The sequence below is a fragment of the Manis javanica genome, chromosome 3 (assembly GCF_040802235.1).
Source record: "Manis javanica isolate MJ-LG chromosome 3, MJ_LKY, whole genome shotgun sequence".
NCBI classification, from domain to species: Eukaryota; Metazoa; Chordata; class Mammalia; order Pholidota; family Manidae; genus Manis; species Manis javanica.
The window spans coordinates 2,060,535-2,087,892 of record NC_133158.1 but is presented as its reverse complement, the minus strand read 5'-3'; the positions used below and the strand labels follow the sequence as shown (position 1 = coordinate 2,087,892).

Below are 27,358 nucleotides of genomic sequence, written 5' to 3'. Positions count from 1 at the left end.
AGGCCTTAGGCCTGTTGAAGGTCGAGCCCCAAGGAGGGTCACACGTGCGCCAGGCTGGGCGGCGGCGCGGCGGAGAGGAGCCTGGGGTCGGAGGCGTGGGCACCGGGCGCGCACCGGGAGCCCGCGCCCGGCTCCGCTCGCTCGGCGGCGCGGGCCGGCGGGGCAGGCGCGGAGCGCGCGGCCGCGGCGGGGGCGCGCGGGGGCGGGCCGGCCCGGCGGCGGGCGCGCGAGTAGGCGGCGCCCGCAGGTCGGCGGCGGCCGCTATTTGAGCGCCGGTCCCGGCCGGGCGCGCAGAGCGCTCGCAGCCCGTGCGGCGGAGAGGTCCCGGCGCAGCCCGCAGAGGCCGCCCTGAGGAGGCGGCGGAGCAGCCGAGGCGCCGCCGCGCCCCCGCCCGCGCCCTGCCGCCGCGCGCCGTGCATGGAAACATGGCGCTGCCGGCTCGGACCTGCGGCGCCGCCCGGCCCGCCCCGCCGGCCGCCCTCCCGCGGCCCCGCCGCGCCGCCCCGCGCCCGCTGCTGCTGCTCGTGCCCCGGCTGCTGCTGCTGCCGCTGGTCGCCGCCCCCGGCGCCGCCGCCTACAGCTTCCCCCAGCAGCACACGTAAGTGCCGGCGCCGCGGGACCCCGGCCCCGGCCCGCGCGCCGCGCCCGGGGCGTCTGGCTGCGTCGCGAAACTTCCCCGCGGCGCTCTCGCCCCCGCCGCGGGCGGGCAGAGCGCGGCCCCGAGCCCCCGAGCTCCGCTGGCTCCCCGGCCGCTGTCCCGGGGGGCTGGGCGCCGGGGCTGCGCGACCCCCGGCGCAGGGGAAGCCGCGCCTCTCCCCCCAACCCCCGTTCCTTCCCCAGCGGGAACCTGGCGCTCTCGGGCGGGGATGGGGCACCTCCGCACCTGCCTTCACGGGCCTCCTCCTTGGCGGGGGAGGGCGGGCTGCAGAGGATGTAAGCACCTTGCTGTGGCCGGTGCCACAGAAGGGTTGGAGCGCCGTGTTCGCGGCCCCCTCCGCTGGGGGCGGGTCCTCCCGAGAGCACAGCTAGGAGCCGAAGGTGCTGGGCGGGGGCAGAGGGTAAATGGTCAGGAGGACCCCTGCGCTGTCACTGCCCACAGGGTAATAGCCTCTCCTGGCCCTGCCAGCTTCTGCTGGTTCCCTGGCCCTTCCGAGCCCCGTCTCCCGCCCCAAGAGCCCACAGACTTGGGCATCCTCCTCCGGGTGGGCATGGCTCATGTGCCTGGGGCTGGGATTGGGTGTTCAGGGCTGTAGCCCTCAGGAGACCAGCTGTCCCTGTGGGTACCATGCCCCAGCCCAATGTCAGTGCCCAGACACCCTTGCCCCTGGGGCTTTAGGGCACGGTGACCACCTTGCTGTCTGTTCTCGGGGTCTAAGGAGCCGTCTATCCCCGGACTCCTTCACCAGTGGCCAGACCTGGGGTTTGGGAAATAGCAGTGGGCTGCTAGTGGCCAAGGGGAACGGTCTCGCCGTGGGGAAGGGGAGAGGCTGACTCTGCGTCATTGGGCCAGTTCGGCCCAAGGGTAGGAGCCCCTAGTTCCGCTTCAAAACCCGCCGACTCCAGGCCGTAGGTTCTCCCGGATGACAGAAAAACTCGGAGCGGCTGTGCCCTGACTCTGTCTCGTCATCCCTCTGCTCTCACAGCCCGGCTTTGCTCAGGCGAGCGATCAGTTGGCAAATTACAGGTGCTGCACGGACGTGTCCTCTGTCAACCGTCTGGATTTTTCTTGTGTGTGTGTGGTGGGTGGGGGGTGCAGGGAGAAGGGAATGGTGGAAGTTCAGGGCTTGTGGCTGTGTTATTGTCTTTAATTTGCTGCGATGAAAAGAGACTCAAGCCACAGCGTTTAAAAAGAGCACAAGCATTATTTTTTGTTGTTCTTTTTTTCCTTAAAGCCAAGCTCAGTGATTTTTCCCTAACCGCATCACAGCTCCTTGAGTGAAGGTTTAAGTAGATGCCTCTGTCACCTCTGCCCACCTCACTCCCTCTCCCCTGCAGCCGGTCAGATGGCTGCTGGGCCTGCAAGGGTCTCCCTCGGAGGGACAGTGGGAGACCCTGGCCAGCACGGTGAGGTGGGCTGGTGGCTGTGGCATATAGCTGGCTGGATGCTCGTCTCCTGTCCACATTGTCGGAGCTAATGGGAGGGTTTGGGACGCGTCTGGCAAGCCGTAAATAGAGAACGGGATGGGGGTGGGGCGGGGGCTGCACAGTGTTCAGGGTCCGGGGGGAGGTGACTGATGGTGCGACGACACACACGGTTTCCTGTGACAGCCAGCGCCCTTCAGCTGCCCTGGTCCCGCAGATGCAGACGCCCCGTGGATCCTTGGAGGGAGGAGGGGAGGGATCGCGTGAGGTTCGCCCCGCACGAGACCATGCCCGTTGGAGCTGGGGCTTGTACTGAACTGACATGAAAGGCCGAGGCAGCTGTTGGAGGCTGCGCGGCCACTGGCCTCCCGGAACTCTCCTGGGTCGGCTGGGCTGAGGCATTGGTACAGGTGGTTTTCTGAGGTGGGAAGTGGGACCCTCAGCATCCAGGCCCTGGAGTGGCCACCCCTCAGTGGAGACAGCCCACACGGCGGTCACTTCCTCGCTGGAGTCTGGCCATGCGGTGGGCTCAGGTCCCAGAGCAGCTGCGTTTCAAGCAGGTGTGGGTTTGGGGTCTGGTGACTGTTATTATTTCTGCGGTCAGTAAGGCTCCCTGCCCACCAGGCAAGTGGACCAATGCTGCCACTGGGTCCAGGGGTGCACAGGAGTTACCGCTGGAGGGAGGGCAGGGATTTGGCTTGGCGGGGGGCGGCTCTCTCACTGCCCCATCGGACCTGGGTCAGGGTGAGGAGCCCCCTGTGCGCAAGTGCATGCGTGTGCATTCGTGCATGCGTGTGGCTGGGGTGAGTCGAGCACACACTCTGCCTTCCACCCGCTTCCTCCTGTTCCCAATCATGCCCACCCCAGCCGTGGCTGTGGCCTGGCTGTGGCTGCTGTTGGCTGAGGGGCAGCCCCCGCATCTCCTGTATGCTTTCCTGCCCTTCCCCTGCTCTCTTTCTTGGGTCTCTCTTCACTCCCACCCCACTTCCTTGCCCGTGTCTGTGCCCACTGGGCCCTGCCCGCCTCCTCTGTCATCTCATTGAACTCCTACCCCTGTTCCCAGCACCCTGCTCTGTGGGGCCCTGCCCACTGGCTGCTCCCTCCCAGCCCCGCTGTGCCCCAGGGATGGTGCTGGCCAGTGCCGCCCTCCCACCGGAGGGGTGGAGGCAGAGGGGCCCGAGGGGTGTGGACCCTCCCAGCAGATTAATGACCGCCAGAGGACGTGCTCCTTTTCCTGAGTGCCCACGACGGCATGCGTCAGTCTAGCTGCGGTTAATGGTGGGTGACGTGCGTCTGTCTGGGCCTCTGAGCCCGTGCCTTCACCTCCCTGTTAGAGGGGGGCAACATCACACATCTGGGTCCCCCTGTCCCCGACAGCCTGTCGCAGCTTCTGCAGGAGGGAGAGCGAGGCTGCCTCCACCGCTGGCATGCAGAGCCACCAGGCGCTCACATCCCTCCAGGGCTGGAGGACTCTGAGGGGACCTTGGCCGCCGTCCCCTCTTTGCTCCACCTGTATGGGCGCCTCCTCCTGGCCAGCTGTGTCGGGCTAATCCTGAAAAAGGAGGAGCTTGTTTCCAGATTAGCCTGCGGAGGGTCTGACTCTGGATTCCTGGTCACGCTGGTGTCCCCAGGGAGAGACGGGCACACTTCTGCACGCTGCCCCTCCTCCTCCCCTCTGCCAGCTCCTGGGAGGAGTCAGTCTGGGGACTTGCTGGAGGGGCTGGTGGCGAGAGCTAATGGGAGAGGGCGTGGCCTTGGGCAGGCAGGGAGAGCTCCTTGGGGGTGCTCCGCAGCAGCCCCAGGCAGTGTCAGCACTAGGCCTGGTTGTGGCCGCCCGCTGACCCCCACCAGTCTACCCCCGTGGCTCCCGTGGGCTGGCTGCCCTTCTGTCTCTCTGCTTTGCTCGTGCTATGCCCTCATCCCTGCATGCCTTTTGTAGGGGTTAGACCCCTCCTTCAAGTCGCACACCTTCCAGAGCCCTCTGGGTCGTGTCACTGGCCCAGACCATGCCCACCCACACGGGACATGAGCCCTTTGAGGACAGACACCGGGCCGCCTCCCTCGCCCACTCCCTGAAGCCCTGCTTGGCTGCGGTGGGGGATGTCACCAGCCCGACACGGTTTCCTCTCACTGTGCGCAGGCCAGGACCTTACCCACATTACTGCCTTGAACTCAGAACCCACACCCATGCCCACCCCACAGGGGGGCACACTGGGATTCAGAAAGAGGAAGGGTCCCACCCAGAGCCGCACAACAGCTGGAGGCTGAGCTGGGAGAGGACCCCTCTGTCAGATGCATAACTTCCCTGCCAGGGGGCCGGGCACAGCTGTGTAGGGGGCCCAGAGAGCTGCGGGTGGGGGCCCAAAACCTAGGTCTCTGGAGGAAAATTAGGAGGCCTGGGCCCCTCAGCTGTGACTGTTCCTGCTCTGTCCCTCAGGCAGCTTAGGGGGCCTTCCCTGGCCCGTGGTGGCCCTGCCAGGCCCAGCACTCATAGCCCCCGTGCCCACCTCCATGCATGATCATGGAGCCCCCTGCCTGAGCTCTTTCCTTGGCTGAGGCTTTGAGTCCTGGGTCAGGCCTGCCTGGCATGAGGGATGGGCAGGAGAGACTCCAATCGCGAGATGCCTCCCCCTGCAGAGTCCAGCATGATTCTGGGGAGGAAGGTCCCCGGGGTGGTGGTGCTCTTGCACTTTGGCAGCCTGGTCAGGCCCGAGGGGACCTCAGATATCTGCTCTTCACAGACACTTGGGTTTTCTCGCTGCCTGGACAGGCGGGTCCTGGGCAGCTGGAGGGTTGGGCATCAAAGTGGGCAGGCCTGGGGCACCACCCTGCCTGGGGGTAGAGCTGTCTGTGGGTGGGGGTGGTCTCTTCTCCTTGCCCTGCAGCACTCCCCTTCCCTCCCCTCCCCTGCCCCCTTCCTGCCTGGGACCAGTGACCCGTGTCTTTCCGTGAGTGGGCCCAAGCCTCAGGCCTGGGGAGGGGGCCCCGAAGGCAGGGTGTGGGCCTCCCCTTTGCCGCCTCTCTCCACGTCAGGTTGGTTTGTTTCTGGTGCCTACTGTCTAAACAAGAAGCTACAGGATCAATATCCGTACCCCCAGGGGGAGGTGTGTGCGTGTGGTTTTCCCTTTTTCCCTTCCCCCCCTTTCTTGTCCTGTGTGAGCTGAAGAGCCTCCCGGGGGCCTGTGGCTAGCAGGGTGGCAGTGCAGGTGACCACACAGCTGAGCTGCCTGGGGGCCGGCCAAGTCCCACAGGGCTCTCTGGGAGCTACCCTAAAGGTGTCCAGGGCGCTGTCACGCAGGCCCAGCCAGTCTGAGCCAGACCTCACGTGGCAGGACCTGGGCCACTGGGTTGGGGGCCTGGGCCTGGCCCTGCTCCTGGGCCACCTACCCGCCTGCCCTTCCTGGCATGGTCTGGCCCGGGGCCCTGGCCCCTGCAGTGCTGGTGAGCGAGCCTGTGGGGGCTGGGGCCTTGCGGAGCAGGAGACCCCGGTGAACTGGGATTAGGTGGAGGGAATTGTCACATGGGGGACTTGAGGGTCCCCACCTTGGGTTGGGCTGGTCCAGGGGGGCCTCTGTCCAAGGCAGTCCAGCCCTCTCAGCCACATCGCTTCCTGGTGGTGACCTTGGCCAAGCCCCCCACCCCGGCCTGGCTCCCTCTCTTCAGGGCCCTCTGCCTCTGACACCCGGCGCCCTGAGGAGACAGGTCCAGGGTCTTCCTGCTCACCTCTGCTCTCTGCTCTAGCTGCAGGGGCAGGCCTGGCCCCCAGCCCAGCGGGCCTCACGTCCCCAACATGGGAGCCTGACCACCCCTGCCCGCCTCTGGCCCCACCCTGGGGGTCAGCTGCTTCTCAGACTGACCCACTTTGATCAGCGTCATTGTTTAGCGCAGAGGGAGGGGCATGGGAGTCTTCCAGTGGCTCCCTGACCAGCGCTCTCCCCTTGGAGATGAGAGGCCCCAGCCCCCGCAGGCCCCTATCCCCTGCTCCCACCCCGTGCCTTCCTTCCCTGCTGGGCAGACCTTTTGGACTGAGTTCCCTTCCTGCACACAGTGGGGCCGGGCCCCAGCACTTCCCCGCCGGGTGACCTTGGGACTGACTCAGCCGCCCTGGGTTCTGGGGCCTCATCTGTGACACAGGGTTCCCTCCATCGTGCTGCCGCCCAGGGTTGTGCTGTGAAAAGTCATGGGGGATGAGCCTGTCCCCTAGGAGTGCACAGAAGGGTGTGTGGCCCCAGACTGGGTCAGAGCGTTCTCAGTCCAGTGGGGCCTGTCCTCCGAGTGCCAGGCACCTGTCCCATACTGCACTGCCAGGCCCTCCCAGTGCCTGAGACTCATTAGCAGTTCCTGGGTCTTTCCTCCTGTGCCTGACCCTCACCTTGGCCTGTGCACATGTAAGCTTGCTTGTGGAAACGTCTGCACGTGTTGGGTGTGTTCATGTGTGTGCATGCTCGTGTGAGTGCACACTTGTGTGTATACACAGGTGTGGGTGTGTGCACACGTGTGTGTGCATATGAATGCGAGCATGGGTGTGTTTGTGTAAGTACATGCGAGCTATGTGTGATTTATCTCTGCACCCAGGATGTACCCTGAGTGCCTACCTTCTGCACCTGCCCTTGATGGTAATGCCAGGGCTCAGCCGGACAAACACTGGTGGTGGGAAATAAAGCCGCTGGGTTGTTAGGACTAGCGTTTTGCAAACTTTTATGTCAGCAACAGCCTGAGTTAAGGCTGAGCTGAAAAGTTTGATCATCTACCAACTGGCTTGATGACAGTCTGCAAAGGCAACACACAGAGGCTGCGTCCTTGTAATTCAAATGTTTGCAAATTGAATGGTATTTAATGTGCTGGAAGGCTTGGGACTCAGAGAAGCTGGATGAGTCCTTAGTGAAGTGAAGCATCTTTGCAAACAGCCCTTCCCTGGTGGGGAATCTGGAGGTGGCTTGGAGGTCCAAGCTCAGGCAGAGCAGAGACCCTGGCTATGTGACCTCGGACTGGCAGTCTTCCCTCCGAGTAGGTGCTTCTCATTTGCACACCGAAAGGAGGGAGACTGGCTTCCCTTGGAGCAGCCACTGTAGGTTTGGGGTTCTTGCTCCTGGTAAGACATTCGTTCGGTCAGCTGCCTGCACCATGTGGGGCATAAAAGCTTTGGCTTGGTGATATTCTCATTTTCCTGTTTGGGGTGCCTCCAGAGAAGCCTCTTCCTTTCGGGATGAAGTTTTGTCTTGGGGGTCTGTATAAACAAGGCTGCCTGCAGGCCCTGTGCTGGTGCCTGCCCCTGGGGCCGTCGGTGGGTCCCGCGGTCCGAGAGAGCTCCAAGTTTGCTTTCCCTGTGCTCGAGGCCTGTGTGTTATCAGCGCTGGGACAGCCCCGACCCTCGGCATTTCAGGAGGGCGCTTCTGCAAAAGGCAGAGACAGCTGAGGAGGGCTGGGAGACTGTAGGGCCAATGGGGTCTCCTGTGGGGCAAGGGGGCTCCGGCAGATATCTGAGCCTTGTGTGCTTCCCCGATTGGTAGGGACACATCCCAGCCACGGAAGCCCTGGGGGCCCAGGTTCCTCTCCTGGACATGTGGGAAGCTGATGTCTGATGTGGGGAAGGGAGCCTGCAGCCGTGTTTCTGCGGCCAGGGTGCCATCTCCAGCGTTCAACAAAGGCTACTTAGAGGGGTGACCCCCCCTCAGCCGTCCCTACCCTGTGACATGCAACTGGTTCTCTTGAAAACATCCCCTATGTGGGGTGCTGGAGCAGTTTGAGGCCTCCATTGGCAAATCCCGCAGGTCAAGGTCGGGGGGGTCCCACCTTCCGCCCTCCATGCCCCCCACCGTTTTGTACTCAGTGAGGCTTCCAGGGCCCCCTCGGCAAGGACAGCTTTGTTACCGGGAGGATGTGAACTGGCTGGCGTGTTCCTGAGACGTCAGAGGCCCACGCTGCTGTGCTTGCAGCCTGACGTGGCATTTGAGCCTTGGTAGCTTCCCGCCGCAGCCCATGTTCTGCTCCCGCAGGCTCTGCCTGAGATGCACTTGAAGCCTTGAAGGTCAGGCCTGGTGTCACCCATTCTAACAAACAAACAAGAAAACAGGCCAGCTCAGCTCTGCCCTGTCTTCACCCAGGAGAGAGAGGAAGCTGGAGGGACAGGCCTGTGCTGAGGCTCCGTGGATGGGTGTGTCACCTGGGACCTGCGGGGGGCTGGGCCTGGCGAGGACCTGGGCACCTTCCCTTCCGTTCTGGACCCCCAGGCATGTGGCAGTGTCTCCTGCCCAGGGTCAGTGTAACTTGGCACTCCAGACACCTGCTGTGGGCAGAGCCCCGCTTCTCAGCCCAGCATTCAAGGCCCTGCCTGGGCTGCCTCTAGTCTCTGGCCACTAGCCCTGTGAATGTGCAGGCTCCAGCCAGGCCAAGTCACTTGCAGGTCCTGGCAGGAGCTCCCGCCTCGGCCATCTTCTGCCCTTTGCTTACTGCATCCACCTACCAGGCTGCCCGCTAGGCCTGAGTCCTGGGGCAAGGAGCCTTTCCAACCAGTGCCCTCCTCTGGCTACTTACCCTTGTGGGCCTGTCCTGCAGCCCTGTGCCACTCCCCTGCCCTGTGCCCAGTTTGCAGGGGCCTTCCAGGAGCAGGGTTTGAGCTGACTACTATCCCCTGGAAAGCCGAGTCCAAGGAATGTATTTGACTGCAAGGAGGAGAGGCTGCTTCTGTGTGCACCTTGGCAACCACAGCGTGAGGATTTTTCTCAGTGGGTTAGGCCCTTTATCCTGACAGGGAGCCAGGAGCTGCGTGAAGGGAGGCTGTCGTTGGAGACCTAGTTTTCACCTGCACTCAGCCTGGCTGGCCTCACTTTTAGTGTGGCTGTCTGTCCTTGGCTGATTTCCCTCATGGCAACAAGATGGCTGCCACAGCTCCAGGCATCTCGTGTACCAGACATTGGGAGTAAAGGGGGAGATGTTTCCTCTGGGTTCCTCCTAAGAATCTAGGAAACCTCACCAGAAGCCCCTAGCCAGCTTCCCCTCACACCTTATTGGCTCACACTGGGTCACATGTCCATTCTAAACCAATCATGGGCAATCAGGACGGTGTACTGTGATTGGCTCAGGCTAATCAGGATTTACCCTTGAGCTGAGGATGGGGTCACCTTGAGGCTGGAGGTGGGAGAGATTCCCTGGGACTTGGGCTTAGTTAGAAGGAAGGAGGGGGTGATGGAGGACAGGGCTGGAGCGTCTGCTGCAGGGTCAGACAAGAGGCTGGCAGCGGAGGAAGGTTGGAGGGGAGAGGGATGGAGGCTGTCTGTGGTCGAGGAAACGTGCAAAGGAAGTGATTTCCAACCACCCCTCAGTCCCTGGGAGCTGGGCCCTGGCTGGGGGTAGTGGATCCAGTGAGATCCATCCATTTTTATTCCTGTTTCACAGACAAGAAAAATCGAGGATTAGCGGGGCTGTGTGATGCCGAAATCACACAAGGTGGTGAGAGGCGGCAGATCTGCACCCCAGTGCTCGGGGCTGAGCTCCCAGCCACCGCCTCCAGGCAGCCCCAGACCTCAGCATCCTCGGGGCCCCCACGCTCCTGCCCTCTGCCATCCCACCGTGCCTCTGCGGGGCAGCCCCTCCTCAGGCTGAGGTCCTTGAAGCATGTGTCACAGGGGCCACTGGCCTTCTCCTCCGCCCCAGCCCTCGAGGGCGCGGGTGGACAGAGCGGTGGCCTGCAGGGGCGTCCTGCTTCCATGGAGCAGCACGCTGAGGCCTTGATGGCTGAGGAAGTGACCCAAGGCATGGCCCAGGGGAGGGACTTCATTCTCATCCTGGGGCAGCCGTAGGGTGGGTCTCCTCACTCCAGAGAGGGCAGGGTGACAGTGGTTGGCTGCCCTGATGGCTCTGACAAGGTCCAGGGGACTTAGAGGGCCCCTGTCCAGCTTGGGAGGCAAGCTTCCTGCACTCCTCCGAGCCCCAGGGTCCTCATCATTCCCAGGACGCTCCAGAGTCCTGGATCCTTCTGCAGCTAACGATGATGCCCCACCCCCACCCCATCTGTGTGGCTGTCACCCCTGTCCTGTGCTGTGAGCTGGTGCTATGCAGATCAAAGGCAAGGGGAGTGCTTCTGATGGGCACAGGGTGGGCACAGGAGGGGATCTCTGCCTTCGGGACCTGGCAGCCACTCCTTCCATGGGGACCCAACAAGTGCCTACTGTGCCCTGTGCATGGAGGAAAACCCAGAGAGGTTGGGTGGGCTGCAAAGGGCTCTGCCAGGCCCCCCAGCCCAGCTCTCCTGTGGTCTGGCTGACTTCTGAGAGCCTGTCCCTTGTGCCTGGCCTGGGCTCTTCCCGGGCTGTCTGCGGGCTCCTGCAGTCCTGTCCCCCTGTAGGCTCTGCTGCCTGCCCTCTGAGGCTGTGTGCCTGGAGAGCCTGGGGTGGGGGCCACCTGACCTTGGGTGCAGCTCCAGGCTAGCCCACCTCAGATGCTCAGTGCATGTTTGCTGAGCAGTCAGGCTGTGAGGCACCTGGACCTACCTCCTCAGAGGGGAGGCTGCTGATGGGGGCAAGGACCAGAGGGAGGGGTGGCCCAGAGGAGAGGCTCCCCCGTGTTGCTCCAGTTCCTGAGGCTCCAGCCCAGCCCCAGCGCTCTCCTGCTGATGTGCTCCCTGAGGCCCCTGCACCCCTCCTAACACCTGGGCTGCCTTGGGCTGCCCACAGCTCATGACTGGGCCTTGCCTGCCTGGCGCCCCGTGGCCCTGAGTCCCTGGCACAGAGCAGCTGGGGCGGGAGCAGGCAGGGAGCAATACCGGAGGCCATTAAGATGGGTGATTGACGTGGTTCCCAAGCCAGCGCCAGGGGAAATATATTTCACAGGCGATTTCCAGACTGCTGGCGTGTGGCAGCCATTACTCTAAAATGGAGAGGGGTGGGGACTTCCTGGGGCTGTGCAGAGGGACCCAGCGCCAGGGCTTCTGTCGGCCTTGCTACATCTGTCTGCTGTTTGCTGAAAAGCCTGGCCTAGGGGGCAGAGGTTGAGGAGGGGAGGAGCTGGGAGTCATAAAGAGGGCCCCATATGTGACCTTGTTCGGGCCATTTGTGCCTCAGTTTCCTAATCTTTAAAATGGGATCATATTTCCTATTTTTGTAGTTGTGAGGATGCAGCATCCAGTCATTCAGACATTTTCTGAGTACTTGCTGTGTGCCAGGCCCTGTACTCAGGAGATGATGTTTTAGTGACAACATCTGTGTCTAAAAATACCAGGAAGGCGGTGAGCGCCTTGCGTTTGCTGGGCACCCCTGGCTGGCGTGGCTGCAGAGGGTCTTCCTGCTGGAGCCCCCAGCCAGCTGGGCAAGTAATGCCATCCCCAGCCTCTCTGCTCCCTGCTACCGCAGCCCCCACCCCCGCACGGAGGCCTCACATTACCGAGTACAGGGAGGGGTGTCGGGGTGCCCCCAGGCCTCTGTGCACCAGGCCTCATTGTGACATGCACCCATTAAGGATCGGTGCCTGTGCAGGGAGTGAATGAAGGAATGGAATCAGTTCTTGGGACACTGAGCACCTCCCTGACTGTCCCCCAACCCGCCCTCGGAGGGCCCACCTTCCAGGGTGCCCCCCTGCGCATGCAGCCCTGGCGCCTCTCCCTGGAGGGGGAGCTCCTGGGGGGTTGGGGCCGTGTGTTCAGTGCCTCTCCAGGCGAGGCAAGCAGTCCCTAATCCTTTTATTAAATAAACATACAGAGTTGATGGGCAGCTGCTCTGAGCCTTGCTTTTCTCATCTGAGAAATGGGGAGAGGCAGCCTGTCCCCTTCTCACACGTGGGACATGGTCAGAAGCCATGGCGGGGCTGGCCTGTGGGTCGGTGCTGGCTGACTCAGGGCTGGGGTGGGCCATCCTTGGGTGTCGGGCATGGCCCCAGGCTCTGCCTGCAGAACCCTGGGGCAGTCTGTGGCTCCCGCCTGCCCCCGTGCTTCCTTGCCATGGGCACACTCATTCCTCCTGGCCCTCGACACAACCTCCTGGTCACTCAACTCCAGCACTCATGAGCATCTGTGCCCAGGCCTTGGCAGGACGCAGGCGGGCAGCAGTCGGTGGGGTGGGGTGGGGACATACTGTTGTTGACAAGCAGTAGGTGCCATGGAGGAGGAACAGGGTGAATTGGGGGAGTTTGAGTTTAACGGGGGTGGGGGCCACAGTAGGCCTCACTGAAGAGGAGACATCTGAGCAAAGCCTGAGAGGAGGGGAGGGCAGGAGTCCAAGCAGAGGAGCAGCCCATGCAAAGGCCCTGGGGTGGGATGTGGTTGGGGCAGGAGGGGAAGGGAGGGTAGGTGGGGAGGGCCGGGGGCCAGGTCAGGCAGGGCCATCGAAGTAGTGAGTCTTGGGCCATTACACTGAGTGGCGCAGGGGACTTGGGAGGGCCAGAGAGCTGCGCTTCGAGCCCTTGCTTTCCCATTCACTGCTGCGCCAGCCCTCCTCATCTCCCCACTGCCCGGAGCCCACCTCCCACCACCGTGAGCGGGCTCACCACGTACTTGAGGTTGGAATCCTGCAGCCTCTGTGTGGGAGAGCAGCCTGCCTTAGGGCCTGTGGTCAGTCCGCGTGTATTAGCGGAGTAACACCGTGCAGAGCTCACTGTCTGGACCGCCCTGCGGAGCCACCTTCACCGAGCCAGTATGCGTTCCACTCCCGAGGCTCTTCCCTCCACTCACACGGGGTCTGGGTCAGATCAAACGTCTGCTGGGCTTGAACTCTAGGCTCCGAGGCCAGGCCTGCCCCTGCCCGGCTCACACTGTAGGCCTTCACAGTGTCCAGCCTGCAGCCTGGCTCAGCAGTGTCTGAATGAATGAATGAATGAATGGATGGGGAGTGTGTGAGCTAATAGAGAATGTGCAGCAGGTGGAAAACGCCAGCAGCGTATTTTGTCCGCAGTAAGCACTGCTGGGTTTGGCCGAGCTGCTGCCCCTCCAGCCAGCCGTGCGGACAGCGTGGGCTCACCAGGTGCAGGGGCTCCTCTTGGCCTGGCACCTCCCTGGGGCTGCTCAGAAGGCAGTGGGGCCGCTGGGGTGGCATCTGAGTCTCCATCCTCCTCGCTGCTGCTGTGGGTGTCAGACAGTCTGCAGAGGGGATTTGCGTGGCTAAAGGATTCAGCGCAGCACCTGAAGGTAACCAATGGTCCGTGGCAAGGCAGGTGGCACACCCCGCTGGCGTCACGGCAGCATGGCGGGCCCTGAGAAGCCAGGCTGGTAAGAAGCGAATCCCAGAGGAGGTGGGCGTCCTCCCCTACCTGGTCCAGGCTCCCGGGGGGTTTGACGGAGCTCGGGCACAGACCACATTCCTACCACTCTGGTGGGTGTAAGGGAGGACTTCCAACAGGTTTGCTTTGGGGAGGTGGGGGACCCTGATAGGGGGGCCCTCCTCAAAGTCGGAAAGGGTCACTAGTGAGGGGTGGCCCTTACCTGCACTCTCTCTATTTTGCATCTTGGCCATTGGAATCTGCCTGGGGATTAGGGAGGCCTGCTGGCCTGGGGGCAGGGCCTGGGCTCCAGTTCCCAGTTCCTGCTCCACGTAGAACAGCTGTGTGCCCTTGGGCACGTGCTGACGCCCAGGTCAGTCTCCACCCATGAAGTGGACTGGATGGTCCGCGCCCAGCCCGGGGTGCTGCCTGACTTCAGCGCGACTCCTGCGCTGCGCACCCAGCATGCAGTAGGTGCTCTGCATCCTCACCTCTTTCCTTGACGCTCTGCTACCTGCTGAAGTTGGAGGCCCTTTCCTGGCCCTGCCCTCCTGCCGCTCCCACCGCAGAGGGGGGCGAGCAGGGGGGCACCGGACCGCAGAGGGGAGCATGTCAGCAAATGTCCGCAGTGTTTCCGGAAGATTCGTCTTTGCTGGGCTTTAAGCCGCGCTCTGCAGGGAGCTCTGTGAGGGGAACAGTCTGCAGCCCCGACCTAAGGCAAGTGTCCATAAAGTGGGGTGCGGACTGTGGGTTTTTAAGGGGGGGATATTCAGGAAGAGTTCTGCAGGAGGCGACTGGGGCAGGTAGAGGGACGTCAAGGCCAGAGGACAAAGCTGGCCCTGATGGGCTGAGTCCTGGCCTTTGCTCTGCCTCTCCTCCATACGGGGGTGTCCTTGGGTACCTGCCAGCTTCCGTGGGGGCATCTGCCCTGAAGAGGAGCAGAGGACCCTGAGGCGGGGGATCTCTGTTCTCCTCAAGGCAGGAGGCCGTGTCGAGGATGCACACGGCAAACGGCTATTTGTGGCTCGGCGAGGATTTGACTCATGCTGGGGGTGGGGAGGATGTGCATGGGGAGACAAGGACGTGTGATTCACAGAATGTGACCAGACTCTTAGGTGGCACGAGGACAGAGCCTATCTTGCCACCTTTGTCAGGCTTCAGCCACCTGTATGGAGGGAGCAGGTGGCTGGGGCCCCTGCGTCTCCCCCTGCCTCACCTGGGGGTCGCCAGAGGTGCCTCAACCCCACCACGCACCTCCTGAGCTCGTGGGCCTGGCCCCCCATCGCGGCACCTGGCTGGGCTCACGGGGGCTGCAGCAGTAGGTCCGCATCTGGACAGCCAGCCTTGCTGAAACTCAGTTTGCTAAATGGGCCTGGGCAGGGCCGCACTCCCACTGTGCCTGACTACTGGGGAGTGTGCTGGAGGCAGGAGGCACTGCGGACCCCAGGATGCACATGGTCTGTGTCAACGAGCAGGGCTGTTGGCCCCGGGCCTGAGGAAGAGTGGCTGGCAGATGCCTGTGTCCCTAGCCTGGACCCTTTGCTCTGCTCTGAGGAGACCTCGGCCGGTTCCTCTTGCTTGTGCCTGCCCAGCTCTAGACTGCTGGGAAACTCACAGTGACCCTGGTGTGTTGGCGCCTTGGGGACCCATGAGCCTCCGCCACCAGGAGAACCAGGTGGCCATCCGTCTGCCGCTGCAGTTTACAAACTCCATCTGCCTGCAGATGGGAAACTGAGGTGCAGAGAGGAGAGTGGGTGAGCCTGCAGGGAGCCATGGGTCCCAGTCCTGGGAACAGAGCCAGGTGTATGGGGAAGGCACCATGGGCTGGGTGGGTAGAGGTGCTGGTGCCCAAGATGGGGACCCGGCGATGTGGGTGGGGAGGGCAGCTCAGCTCTGGGTCTGGGGCACTCCCTCCCCACACTCCCTTCTTGCTTCCTGGAAGAAGCGGCTCTCCAGCACCAGGCCCTTCTGGGAGAGCCATGAATTATGCACGGAAGCCACAGGCCTGGGCAGGCCCATCATAAATGAGCTTTAATAATTCATACAGAGAGGAGCCGGGGTGGGAGGGCCTGCTGGGCTGGCCGGCGCGGCTGCTGCGTGTCCAGCCCTCTGCCGGCTCCTGTGGCCTCCTGGGGAGGGCCATCCGCTCAGCCCGGGGCAGCTCTCAGGCTCACAGCTGGGGTGAGGTCTGGTGGAATACTAGCTGAAACCATAACCCCAGGTACAGATCAGAGGCTGCTTGGGGGTTCCGTTTAACATGGGGGCACGGTAGACTCGTGCAGAGACAGGAGGCGGTGAGGGAGGGCCCCGCGGACGCCGAGGAGGGCTGGCCTGGACTGAGGGGGGACACGTGCTGGCCTGTGAGGGGGCAGGCGTGCCCTCACTGCAGGGCGGAGGCTGGGCCTTCTGAGGAACAAGGTCGGGAGGCCTTGGGGGCACGGCTCTGGGCGGATCCCACCTTGCTTCTGGGGCTCTGGGCCTCAGCGTGGTGCTCACGGGGCCACTGGCCTTGTTGGGGGCGCCAAGCGGGAAGCTGGGAGGGAGGGCAGAGGCTGAGGACCTGTGAACTGGCCCCTGCACTTGTCCTGGAGAGGTGATGGAGGTGGCAGGCAGCGGGCACATTCGGGCACAGGGAGAAGGTTCTTCCAACAGGATGTGCTGACAGGTGTGTGGGCGTGAGACCAGGTTCTGGGTCTCTGGGCCTGAGCAGAGGGTCAGCCAGGTGGGGGGGGGGGGTGGGGGGGTGATGGCGGGTTGGGGCGGGAGCAGTGGGGACCCACAGGGACGCCAGGGTCTTGGCTTTGGACTGTCAGTTTGAGAGGCCTGGCCCGTTGGGCATCCAGTGGCCTTGCCACGCCAGCCACTGGGCATTTAGACTGCGCCCTGAGAGTGGGTGCCGTCCTGACAAGCTCCGTTGCTAGGTGATGCTGGGCATGCCACTCTGTTCCTCCGAGCCTCAGTTCCCCCTCTAGGGGTCAGGGATGGCGGTCTGATGTTGGAAGATGTGTTTGGGTGCTGCAGGGAGGGCTTCGGCCTGTCACATCTGTGATGCCCGCGGACAGGTGCAGGCCCAGGCAGAAAGCCCCAGGTGGACCCCTTGGGAACTGGGCCCTCAGATGGGCTGTGGAGGCCTCAAGCCACACCTGCCTGGGCAAAGAGGGGAATTGTGGCCTGGAGAGGCCAAATCAGAGCTGGGTGTGGGCCACAGAGCGGGGCCTGGCACAGGGCAGGGCTGGAGGAGAGACTGCCCCTCCCCACCTAGGCCCCCTCCCGGCCGAGCCCCACAGCCTGGCCAGGGGGCCCTGGTCCCCACCTCTGCCACAGAGCCGTGACCCCTCCCGTGCACACCACCTGTGCCTCTGCCCCTTGGTGTGTCCGCCACCCTCTCCTCGGGGGCTGGCCACCCCCCTCAGGGGCTTCTCACTGCTGCTGGGAAACCCCAGACCAGGCTTGGTGGGCAGGGTCCTGCTGAGGGGCTGTGACAGACCCTTGCCCTGCTCGGCTCATTGGCAGGACAAGTTCCCTGAGGCCCGGAGAGGTGGAAGGATGTGCCCAAGGCCACCCCAAGCTAACCTGGGTGACCCGAAGTCAGGCGCTGGGGTCTTCCCTGCTGTCCTAGCTGCTGCTGGGCACCTTCCTCCCCGCAGCAACTTCCCTGTCTGGGCCTTGCCTCCTCCAGGCAGTCCTCCCTGACTGCTGGCACCCCCTGGACCCTCCATCCTGCACGGATAGGGACTGGGCAGAGTGCTGTGAGCCTGGGCACTCCCCACCCTGGCTGGGCCTGCAGGGTGCTGGGCACACCCACCTAGAGATGCTGCCCCCTGATTCCGGGTCAGGCCTCCCCTGGTCCTCCTCTCCACCACTGGGCTGTTGGGAGTAAATGCCGGGCTGGAGCTGGTGCCCTAGCCGTTAGTCTGGGGGGCGGGGGCGGCCAGGCTTGCTGCTGCCCGGCCAAGAGCCGCCTAGAAGGAAAAGCATTTTCTCTGGCAAAGAAAGAAGCGGGGACAGCCCCCACAGTTAGTAACCCCATTAAGGAGCCATATTCGCAGGGCCCTGAGACACGCCGTCAAGGCCAATGGGCCTGGACAAACTGGAGCTCCCGGGGTCTGAGGGTCACGTGTGGTGAGCGGGCTCCCCTTGCCCTTCCTGTGTGCGATGGGGGGCTGGCGGGGGCCGCCCTCCCCGGGCACATGTTGCTCCACCAGGGGCCCCTGTGGCTGAATCACAGCCAGCTTATGCTCCCCGTCACCCGACCTGGTCTCCCTGGCCTCCACGGCCCAGGCTCTCTGACCTCCAGGGCTAGGTGTGGCCATGCCCAGCTGGCCCTCAAGAGTCAGTGACCTTGGTTAGGCCTCTGCCCTCTGCCAGCCTGATGTCCTTGGGAGCCTCTGATCAGGTGGTGTTGGGGGCCGTCCTGGGCTTGGAGCCTGAGAGATGCCCAGAACCAGGGGTCATCACTCCTGAGGGACAAGCAGGAAGGATGCTCTGCTCCCCGGGGGCCCTGCCCTTCCCGAGGGGCCTCCCCTGTGCCAGGGTCTCTGAGGCCGTGTGGGGAGAGCTTCCCCTGGGCAGTGCTCCCCACCTGCCCCCTCCGAGGTGCAAGCTTTATTTGCATTTTCCAGATGGGAACGTGAGGCCCCGAGGGCACATCTGGTCCAGGGCTTGGAGGAGACGGCTGCATCTGGGCTCCCAGTCTAGGCAGAGAGGGACCTTCCCCCAGCGGTCAGGGGGGACTCCTGGGGGGAGGGGCTCTGGCGATGCCTGGATCCAGGGTGCAGCCTTGAGCTTCTGCCTCTTGCAGCAAGGCTGTGGCCTGGGTGCTGGGCAGCCACGGCGCTGCATCTGCCGGGCCACAGCTGCCCTCTGGGCTGTGGTGGCTGTTGGGGGAGGGCTCTCTCTCCGGGCTTGCCCGCCACCGCCCTTGGTGATCTTCCCCGGGGGGGCGGCAGGAGCAGCCTGACCCAGAGGCCCTCCGGCAGGGCTCTCTTGGACTCCAGTGCCTCCCCCACCTCCTGCCGGGTCTTTGTTCCCCTTCAGAAGACTGCCTTCCAGTGGGAGGTGGCAGGCCAGCCGAAGTATAATCAGAATAATTAAGTAGCACTTTATTTTAAATTGTTGCCACCCCAGAGCGGGGAGAATTGGCCGGCCTGTCACTGGAGAAGCAGGAGACCCGCGGGCCCCACCGCTGCTGAGCTCCGTCCGCAGGCGCTCGGCAGCAAGCGGCCTCCGCCATGGGCCCCCTGGCCCCTCCCCGGCCCAGCCGCCCACCCCTCCCGCTTCCCCTGCAGTCTACCCCCAGCGTCCTGCGGCCGTGCTGCCCTGCCGAGCTGAAGGGGGCTCTAGGCTGCTCGTAGGCCCCCAGTGGATCCACAGCTGTCTGGACAGGCTGCCTGGTGGAGGCGGCCAGCATCAAGTCTCTGATGGCACACGCCTCCGTGGGCGTGCTGTAAAGGCCTTCCTGAGGCAGAGGCTGGCGCCCGAGGCCCTCGCCCCTCCAGCCTTGGCCTGCTGGGCCTTCCGGGCTGCGCTGCTGGGGAACCAGCCCTCCCCACCCTTCCCGGCCGCTCCGCGGGGTCCAGCTGCCCACAACCACCCATGCCCTCTGAGGGTGAACCTGCAGTGTCACCTGTCTCTGGTTTTTTGATTTGTTTAATTATAGATGAGTTTTCTGCATAATTTATTCCAAAAGCCTGGATTATACTGTACAATTAAATCACATTCTGATCAACAGCTTCACATATGAAATTAACAACTGGCAACTGTTTAATCTATGCCACTGCTGCTCACGGGCTCCTTCCCCTCCCCTCTCCCTCTCCACCCGCTGGCCCTGGGTGGGGGCCGCCACCTGAACGCTCTGTAGGTCAGACCCAGGGCCTCCCCGGCCTTCTAGCAGGGGTCTCGATGGTTCTGTCTGCTAAAAGTGGTCCTCGGCCCCAGCCCCTCACCCCACTGAGACTGGCTTTGCTTGCTTGCCTGATGGTGACAGCCCTGCCTCCCCTGCGGGCTCCTCTTCGCTCTGAACCATGCCCTGGGGACCAAATCCTTCTGCCAGGCTGCCCTCAGCCTGCCCAAACTGGGACACATGCGTCTTTGCCCTGTGCCCGCCCCCGGCCCCTCTCAGCCTGGGAGCAGGGGGTTGAGGGAACCGTGAGAGGCCCCCTTTCCCTCCCTCAGTACCCTCTCTCCAAGAGTGGGGGTGTTCGGAAGATCTCCTGGGCACTGGGCCTTGGGACTGCTCCGTAATTCTTCCCATCAAGGTCGCTGTGAGGATTGGCCATTAAAGCTACTCAACGAGTCATTGTTACCCGTTTACACATGGGAAGGCTGAGGATCGGGAGGGGCCGGACTGTGCGAGGTCACACAGCTGGCAGGGCAGCCAGCCCCAGGGCTCCCCAGTGGCTGCACTTCCCTGGCGTCAGGGCTGGTGGACCAGGTCTGGCTTCTCTGAGCGCACAGCCCCACCCCATCCTTGCCAGGGCCTCAGTTTCCTGGTTTGTGAAATGAGGGCACAGTGCCTGCACCTCCCCAGGTTCAGGCGCGTTGGAGGCCGTGGTGATGCGAGGCTCTGTCCCCAGCCCACTCCATTCCTTCTGCCTGCTGGCTGCAGCCCCTGGCGGCACGTGCCTCCTTGCAGCCACTCTCTCCTCACTGTCTTGCTAATTTGGCACTTAGAGGCACTTGGAGATAAGCAGTGTCATCTCAATGAAGAGCATGGAAAATCACAGGGATGTGGGGAGCCAGCAGGTGGGGAGGGTGACCCCTTGGCGACACTGTCTGACCAGGGGGCCTGGGCAGAGCCAAGCACTTGGGGCCCAGGCTGATGGGAGCCCAGGCAGGATTTGGTCAGTTTGCCTTCGACCCAGTGGGACCATGGATCCTGATGTGTCCCCCAAGAACTAGTGTGCCCTTCTGCTGGAGTGGAAGGCTCATCTTGGCTTGGTGGGTCCAGGACAGGACCCCTGCAGGTGTAGTCAGCTCCTGGCCTCCGTGGTCCCATGTGTCACCCCCAGAGCCAGCCCAGCACACCAGCCAGACCCTGGAACCCGCAGAGTCACATCTCTGCGATGATGAAATGCCGTATCTATCATGCTCTTTTTGACTGTTGGACACAGGCATTGCCTTCCTAATTGGGCTTGGCGTGAGCCAATGCCCAGAGGAACATGCTTTTCCCAGCGTCGTGCTGGTGAGCAGTGCCATGGGGCAAGGGGTCTGGCCGTTAGGCAGGTCAGGACTCCAACCAAGGGCGGGAGCCCCCTGGGCCCCGCAGGGTGTGTGTATCCTGACGTGGCACGGGTGGGCCGGTCCCTGCAGCCATAGCAGAGTCTGCAGCTGTTCAGCCTGGGCTGGGAGTCGGGGAGAGTGTGTGTGTCTTGGGAAGAATTGAACTTTATCCTGAGATTTTGTTCTTCCAAAGTTTTTTTACTATTGAAATAGCCTTTTTAAATTTATTTTGTATCATTAATACACAATTACATGAGCAACCTTGTGGTTACTAGATTCCCCCCATGATCAAGTCCCCCACCCCCACCCCATTATAGTCACTGTCCATCAGCGTAGTAAGATGCTAGAGAGTCACTACTTTGTCTTCTCGGTGCTATACTGCCTTCCCGGTGAAATAGCCTTTTTAGATGAAATGATGATGATAGTAATAATAATAATATGTTGTCTCAGCAAAATAAAAACTTGGCATCTGTGTCTGCTCTCCCAATTAATTTTCTTCCACTTATCTGTGAAATCCCAGAACCGAGACCTATCACCCTGGGTGGAATCAGCGGTGTGCTGGTAAATGTTCGCAGTTTGCTTTCTTGGGGAAAAAAAGTGTGATTTGTAGCATATGCTGATTGATGTCCACAGTGTAAATATTCTCACTCTGGCCAATTTCAAGCTCCCAGGGTATGGCACTGAATGTAGTTGCTGACTGCATCAACTTCGGGATCACCACTTCCTCGGTGGGCAACCTTGGGCAGGTCACTTAAAGGCCCTGTGCCTCGGTTTCCTCATCTGTAAATTGGGGGTGATAACGTACTCTTCTTTGTGAGGACTGAAGCAAGAGTAGGTGATGTGCGCTGTGTAAAGGGGGTGCCCTTGAGCATATTAGCCTCAGGAAGAGTCACGATTGGCATTCTCAGCCAGTGAGTGGCTGGGGTCAGGGCCAGGGCAGAGCTCACGGTTCCCCTTGGAGATCAGCTCCTTGGCCTCGCTCATTCATATGCCTAGCTGGACACAGAACTGTGTGGAAGTGCATCTCAGCATTCGCTCCCTGGGCTCCATCCCAGGAGCGCAGAACAGCCACCTGCCCCACTGTCTGTCAGCAGCCAGGGCCAAGCCATCCACACCTGGTAGACGGGGGCCGGGGGCCAAGCAGGCTCTCCATTCTCCACTGGGCTCTGCCCTCCCCTGGCTGGTGGCTGAGGCCTGATTGCCCTTCAAAGCCTGGCCTCCACCTGCGCTTGGGGTTAGCTTTTTCCCTGCAGTGGGCGGCGGAGGAGGGCCTCAGGCTGTGGCTCAGCCCGCAACACGCCGAAGCCAGTACCTCTTTCTTTTGATGCTGAGTTTTTTTTCCATCACGGTCCTGACATTCAGCTTGGTAAATTGCAATTAGTGAGCAGTCCGCCTCCTGCTCTGAGTTCCCATGCCAACCGACCTGGGCACACACAATGGCATGGGCCCAGCTCCCCAGGCACAGGCCTAGAGACGGATATGGGGCAGGGGCCGGGGTAGGGACTCGAGCCCTTCTGACCCAGGTGCTAGAATAGTCCTGGCCCCAAGTGGCCAGGCAAGGCAAGGGAGGGCACAGGTCCAGGCAGGTGCTGGGGCCAGGTGCAATGCCCCAGACGCTGTGCCCTCTGAGGCTGGAGGCTGGCATCAGCCCACTCCTGCTCTGCCCTGTGGGCTCTCCTCTGCCATGCTGGCTTAGTTAAATCTTTGTGGAAATTCTCCTGCGCACTCCCTGGGAGGCCTTGCTCTGCGGCTGGTGGAGGGCAGCTGAGATGCCTTTCCGGATGCACTGGTCATAGCGGAGCACTCTGTGGGCATGTGGAGAGGTGCACTGGCTGGCCCCTGGCGAGGACCAGTGTGATTTTGCTCGCCTGCTCTGGCACACGAGGGGGTCACAGGTCAGAGCTGGGGCCGGGCCACTCCCCAGATCAGTCCCTGTTCATGGGTGTGGCTGAGAATACGGGTCCTGTGACCACCAGGCCATGGTGTCCACTCACCAGGGTCCCTGGGCAGCACCCTTGACCCACCTGTTCCCACTGCATACCCTGCAAGGCCTCCAAGTGTCCCCACATTCTGGACAGGGAAATGGAGATGCGGATGGGACAGAACAAGCTCGGGGCAGCACTGTGAACAGCTCTGTTCAGGCTGGTGGCCTGGGGGAGGTCTCAGGGCTTGTCAGGTGCCCAGAGGGGCAGGATGGTCTGAACTGGACCTGCGGGTAGGCAGTGCAGTGAGGTGCCCAGTGATGAGCTCGGAAGTGTGCATTTGCTGACCCTGGACAGCGAGGGCGTGTGAGCCGGGGTGCTCCCCACGCACTTCTCAGATGAGGCCCCGAGGGGCTGGACCTGCCCCCTCACACAGTGATGGCAGCAGCTACTCATGTTCCGCGCTTCCCCAGGCCCCACCAGCCTTGGGGACAGGAGCTGCCCCAGCTACCCCTGCCCACTTCTCCTGGTGTCGAGCCCTATGTTCAGAGCAGCAGCACCAAGAGCCGGCTCTCCGCAGTGGGAAGCAGTCTGCCTGCGGGCTTCTGGGAGCTGCTGGGCCCTCGGGCATTGAAACTACCACCCACTGCCCCTGCCATGCTGCAGGGCGGCAGGCCAGGCCAGTGGGCCAGCCTTGACAAGGGCTGTCTTTCTTCTCTGGGGAGAACTGGGTTCTGGGGGGCAGCTGCCGGGCGCCCTAGGCCCAGCCTGGAGCGGGCTGTGCACGTCGTCCTGACACCTCTGTTCTCGTCATGCAGGATGCAGCACTGGGCCCGGCGCCTGGAGCAGGAGGTGGACGGCGTGATGCGCATCTTTGGGGGCGTCCAGCAGCTCCGTGAGGTAAGCCTGCAGCCCTTGCTTCCTTCCCTTGGGGGTGGGAATGGGAAGAGGCCTTCAGAAATAAGGAGAGAGGAAAGCCTGGCCTTGTGAGGTCCATGGGGCAGGTGTGGGGAAGGTGGGGAAATAGCCGGAAAGCAGCAACACCTCGGGGCCTGGCCCACCCTCCCGCGGGGTCGTTGGAGGCAGCACCTGGCCGGCTCTGTCAAGGTGTCAGGATCTCCAGGTTTGCAGAGGGTGAGGTCTGTGTTGGGTGGGAGCCCAGGCCCCAGAGGGGCCTTGGGGCAGGGGTGCACGGAAGCCGGCGGGACGGCCCTCAGCCAAACCAGCCCACAGAGCAGCGCCGCCCGCTCAGCGAGACGGTTAACCCTGGGCTTGGCGAGTGAGGGATCAAGGCAGGAGGGTGATTGATTGGGCGAGAGCGACCGCATTCATCCTGGGAGATTATGTTAATGTTTGAAATAGTGATGCATCTGTCACCCCGAGGGCTGCAGACTGTCCCTGTCAGGCTCCCGCACCGTCACTCCTGCTGTGGAAATGCTGAGCCCTTGAAGTGGTTGGGTGGGACTCCCAGTACTTGCTGCAGACATGTGGGCCAGGACGGGCGGCTGGAACTGGGCAGGGGCTGATGGGGATCCTCTGCCCGTGGCTGTCCCAGGAATGGCGGGGAATTACAATTGCCACTGTGGTTCAGCTGAGAGTCCAGGCCCAGGGCTTGGTGAAGGGGTGCCTCCCGGTGCCTGCTGCTCCCTCAGTCAGGGCCGGGGCAGCAGGCATGACTGTGGGGCAGCTGCCACGGGGTGTTGTCGTCCATCCTTCCCATGCTTGGCTTACAGCGGGTGCCCAGGAAATGGGTGGCAGTGAGGTGAGACATTGGCCGTGCATGTGGGACCTCTGGCACAGGGTGGGACTGATGGGGGCTGACAGGGTGATAACAGGCCCGGAGGCGGAGTCTAGGCCTGCAGGTCTGAGCCACCAGCTTGCTCGGTGTCTTCCCTGGGGCCCAGCCTCTCCGAACCTCCCTTCCCTGGTGGCTGGGCTTGGATGGCAGTGACCCCCATCCACCCCCGTCTGTGAACTCTCAGTGACTCAGCCACACTGAGGCTGGCAGAGCTTTCCAGAGAAGGCTGCTCTGGAACAGAATTCAGTTATGCTCGGAAACAACACGCAGTGCTCACCGGGTGCTCAGCGGATGCTGCTGAGCATGGCCCTGTGGGTTGATGAAGAAATGATAGCTCCCTGCAATGTGTGGCCTGTGCCTTTACAAGTGTCGTATCAGGACAGAAGCTGTACCCCAGAGGAGTTAACCACGCACCTCTAGTCGAGAATCTGCCATGCTTTGAATCCTCAGCTCCAGGACATTGTTTATTTTACAGTCACGGGCAACTCAGGCCCTGAGGGTTTGCTGAGAAAGGGACGTACACATTCCATGCCTGGGACTGGGCGCTGGCTGACCCACCAGCTTCCCAGATGGAAGGGGCTGGGGACGGAAGCCCGGCTCAGCATGCCCCCGGGGGCTCCCGGGCAAGTCCTCAGTCCTCCCTCTCTGACCCTCACTCTTGGTTCAGGGTGTGGCTGGGACACCTGGCTGGAGGATGAAGGGGTGCAAGTGGCAGTGGACCGGCTGGCGCAGAGACGCCTCCTTTTCTAGAAACCAGTGTGGCCACTTCCCCTGCTTGGATGTACTTCCCCTTACTTCTGATGGGAGTTGAGTAATTCCAGACATTTCGATCAGTGGCCACGTCTTTCCGCACCCTCACCTGCCAATGTGATATGGCGGCTCAGGCGGGGCTGGGCTTGGGCCCTGGGCTCTGCGCTCCGGCTCCGGCTCCAGGGCGCTGCCCCCTCTGGCTGTGCCCTCCCGGGCAGGTGAGCAGAAGGAGTGTGGGGCAGCGGGGAGCTGGCTGGAGCAGGGTCCGTGTGTGGTGTGGCTTGGCTGCCTGGCAGGTGGCCGGAGAGGTGCTGACCCACATGCCCGGCTCCTCCTGGCACCCCCACCAGCGGCTCTGTCCTGTTCCAGTTTTTCTCAGCTGCTCCCTCAGCCTCCTACTCCTCACTGCCAGCTCTGGGGCTGCTTCTTGGCACAGGGCACTGGTGAGGTGGGGGTAGGGGAGCAGGCGAGGAGCCCTGGAGGCACAGGACAGCCCTGGGGGATCAGGGGGCCCAGGCGGTCGGCGTCCCACCCCGCAGCCCACATGGACCCTGGCTGAGCCACCTGGCCCTCCTTCAGGTGCACACGAGGGGCCTGTGCTCAGCCCGTGCCTGGCTGCGGGAGCTCCCACTGACTCTGGCACTAGCCCTGCCAAGCTGGCAGCCTCACTCCCCATGGGGGCCACCCCGCCCCAGGCCTCTCCGAGCTGATTCTGAGCTGCCCCCGAACCCCTTGCAGCTGGGCTGACCCTGGCACCCAGGCCCCTCACCTTCCTCCCTCCCAAGGCTGCCGCTCCTTCTGCCCGAGTCCTCAGGATGCCCCACCCCGGGAGCTGGGCGCCACAGAGGCTGGCAGCTGTGAGAGTTCAGACACTGCCCACGGCAGCCTTTGGGGGGCGTGTTCCTCATCTTGGCACTTCCTTCCTTCGGGCCTCACCACAACCCTGTGGGGGCACGGCTGCAGTCCGTTTACAGGTCAGGAATCATGGGACACCTAGGCGGGGGGTGTGCCAACACCCAGATGCCCCCGAACCCTGCCCCCTGGGCACCTCAGCCCCACCATACCCCAGCCCTGGCCTGCTCCTGCCATGAACAGGCCACAGAAGTGTGGACCCTATGCAGTCTGCCTCTCCCCCTACAGCACCATATTGTCCCCATCCTGGGGGGAGAGCACAGAGCATATGCCAGGGCTTGGCACTCATTTACATAATAAAGCTGATGAGGATGAATAATTCATCAGGTGCCTGGGGGTGCTGGGGAGGATGCAGAGTCCACCAGTATCCCCACTCTGAAGCCCAGGTCACTCTTACAGAGACTGCTGGGTACTGCCCCCCTGACTGGGGGGTCCAAGGAGGAGGGGAAGGAGTCTAGACCTACAGACCCCAGGGCAGGAAGGTCACAGTCAGGCACAGGAGGGGCCATCGGCGGGCCAGCCTGAGACTGGCCCTGACCTGGGTGGGAGCCCTCCTCGGAGGGTCTGTCTCCAAAGAAGGATGTGAGAAGACCCCGTGCCAGGGGAGCAGAGACCCCTGCTCTGTCCGGGAAGGCTGGAGCCGGGTCTGGACCTGCGGGAGCCCTTCTCAGCCCGCATCGGTGTCCGCGCCTCCCGCTGGTCAGGGCGGAAACGGCCTAGAGCCTCAATGGCCTTCGCAGTGGCCTTCACGATGGCCTTCACCGCTGCGTGCTGCCAGCTGCTCCTGCAGTCCTGTCACACAGAAGGCAACCAGGGACCCAGCCAGCTCTCTCCACCGGCCAGTCCCATCCCGGAGCCCGGAAGGCCAGCCCTAAGTGGTGGTGTGGCTGGGCAAAGGGATCAAGGCAGAGGTGCAGGACCGGGGCCTGCCTGGAAGAGCCACCCTGGGGCCACCCCTCCCCTGCCCTGCTGAGCTAGTCCCCAGAGAGCAGGACCCCAGGGCTCGGAGGCCCCTGCCTCCAGCCCCCCACTGCCCTCCCCACTGCTTCCTCGGACAGTCATGGTGATCCAGGCCCATGGCTTCTCTGTGTCCCTGCATCTGTGGGTAACCACGGTGGCTTTTCTGAATCAGGCACGGCACCATAGTCCCTGCCCACCTGCCCGTGGCCATCCCCACACCCAGTCTGCTCAGTGCTCCCTGGGAATGTGTAATTGGTATTTGCAAAGTGCCACATCTGGAGCTGGCTCCTGGCAAGGACCAGGGTCTGACCACATAGAGGGCCCCTTTCCCGAGGGCTCGGGGAGGTGGGGATGGCCCCTTCCTCGTGCCTTGAGACAGGTGTCTCCCTGCTCCACCCCTGCTGAAGCCATGCACACTCACACACTGGCTTGAGGGTGCGGGCCACGCCTGGCCCCCATTTGGGCATCCTGGGCGGGGTAGCAGGGTCCGAGGGCACAGGGGTACACAGGGCCCCAGGGCTGCTGGGCA

General features: G+C 62.8%; 1 protein-coding gene across 9 annotated transcripts in view; it reads left to right on the top strand.

Moving 5' to 3' along the window:
- The first annotated feature begins 267 nt into the window (after positions 1 to 267).
- The window catches only part of CACNA2D2 (calcium voltage-gated channel auxiliary subunit alpha2delta 2), a 115,940-nt gene continuing 88,849 nt past the window's right edge, over positions 268 to 27,358 (top strand). For 3 of the 9 annotated variants that reach the window (XM_036994370.2, XM_073230626.1, XM_036994369.2), the window contains exons 1-2: positions 273 to 598; positions 23,228 to 23,309. In XM_036994370.2, the coding sequence (XP_036850265.2) occupies positions 426 to 598; positions 23,228 to 23,309 (255 nt within the window). In that variant the 5' untranslated portion in view covers positions 273 to 425. Of the gene's footprint in view, positions 599 to 23,227; positions 23,310 to 27,358 lie in introns of all 9 variants that reach the window. The other 6 variants (XM_073230624.1, XM_073230623.1, XM_073230625.1 and 3 more) reach the window with 4 other exon arrangements.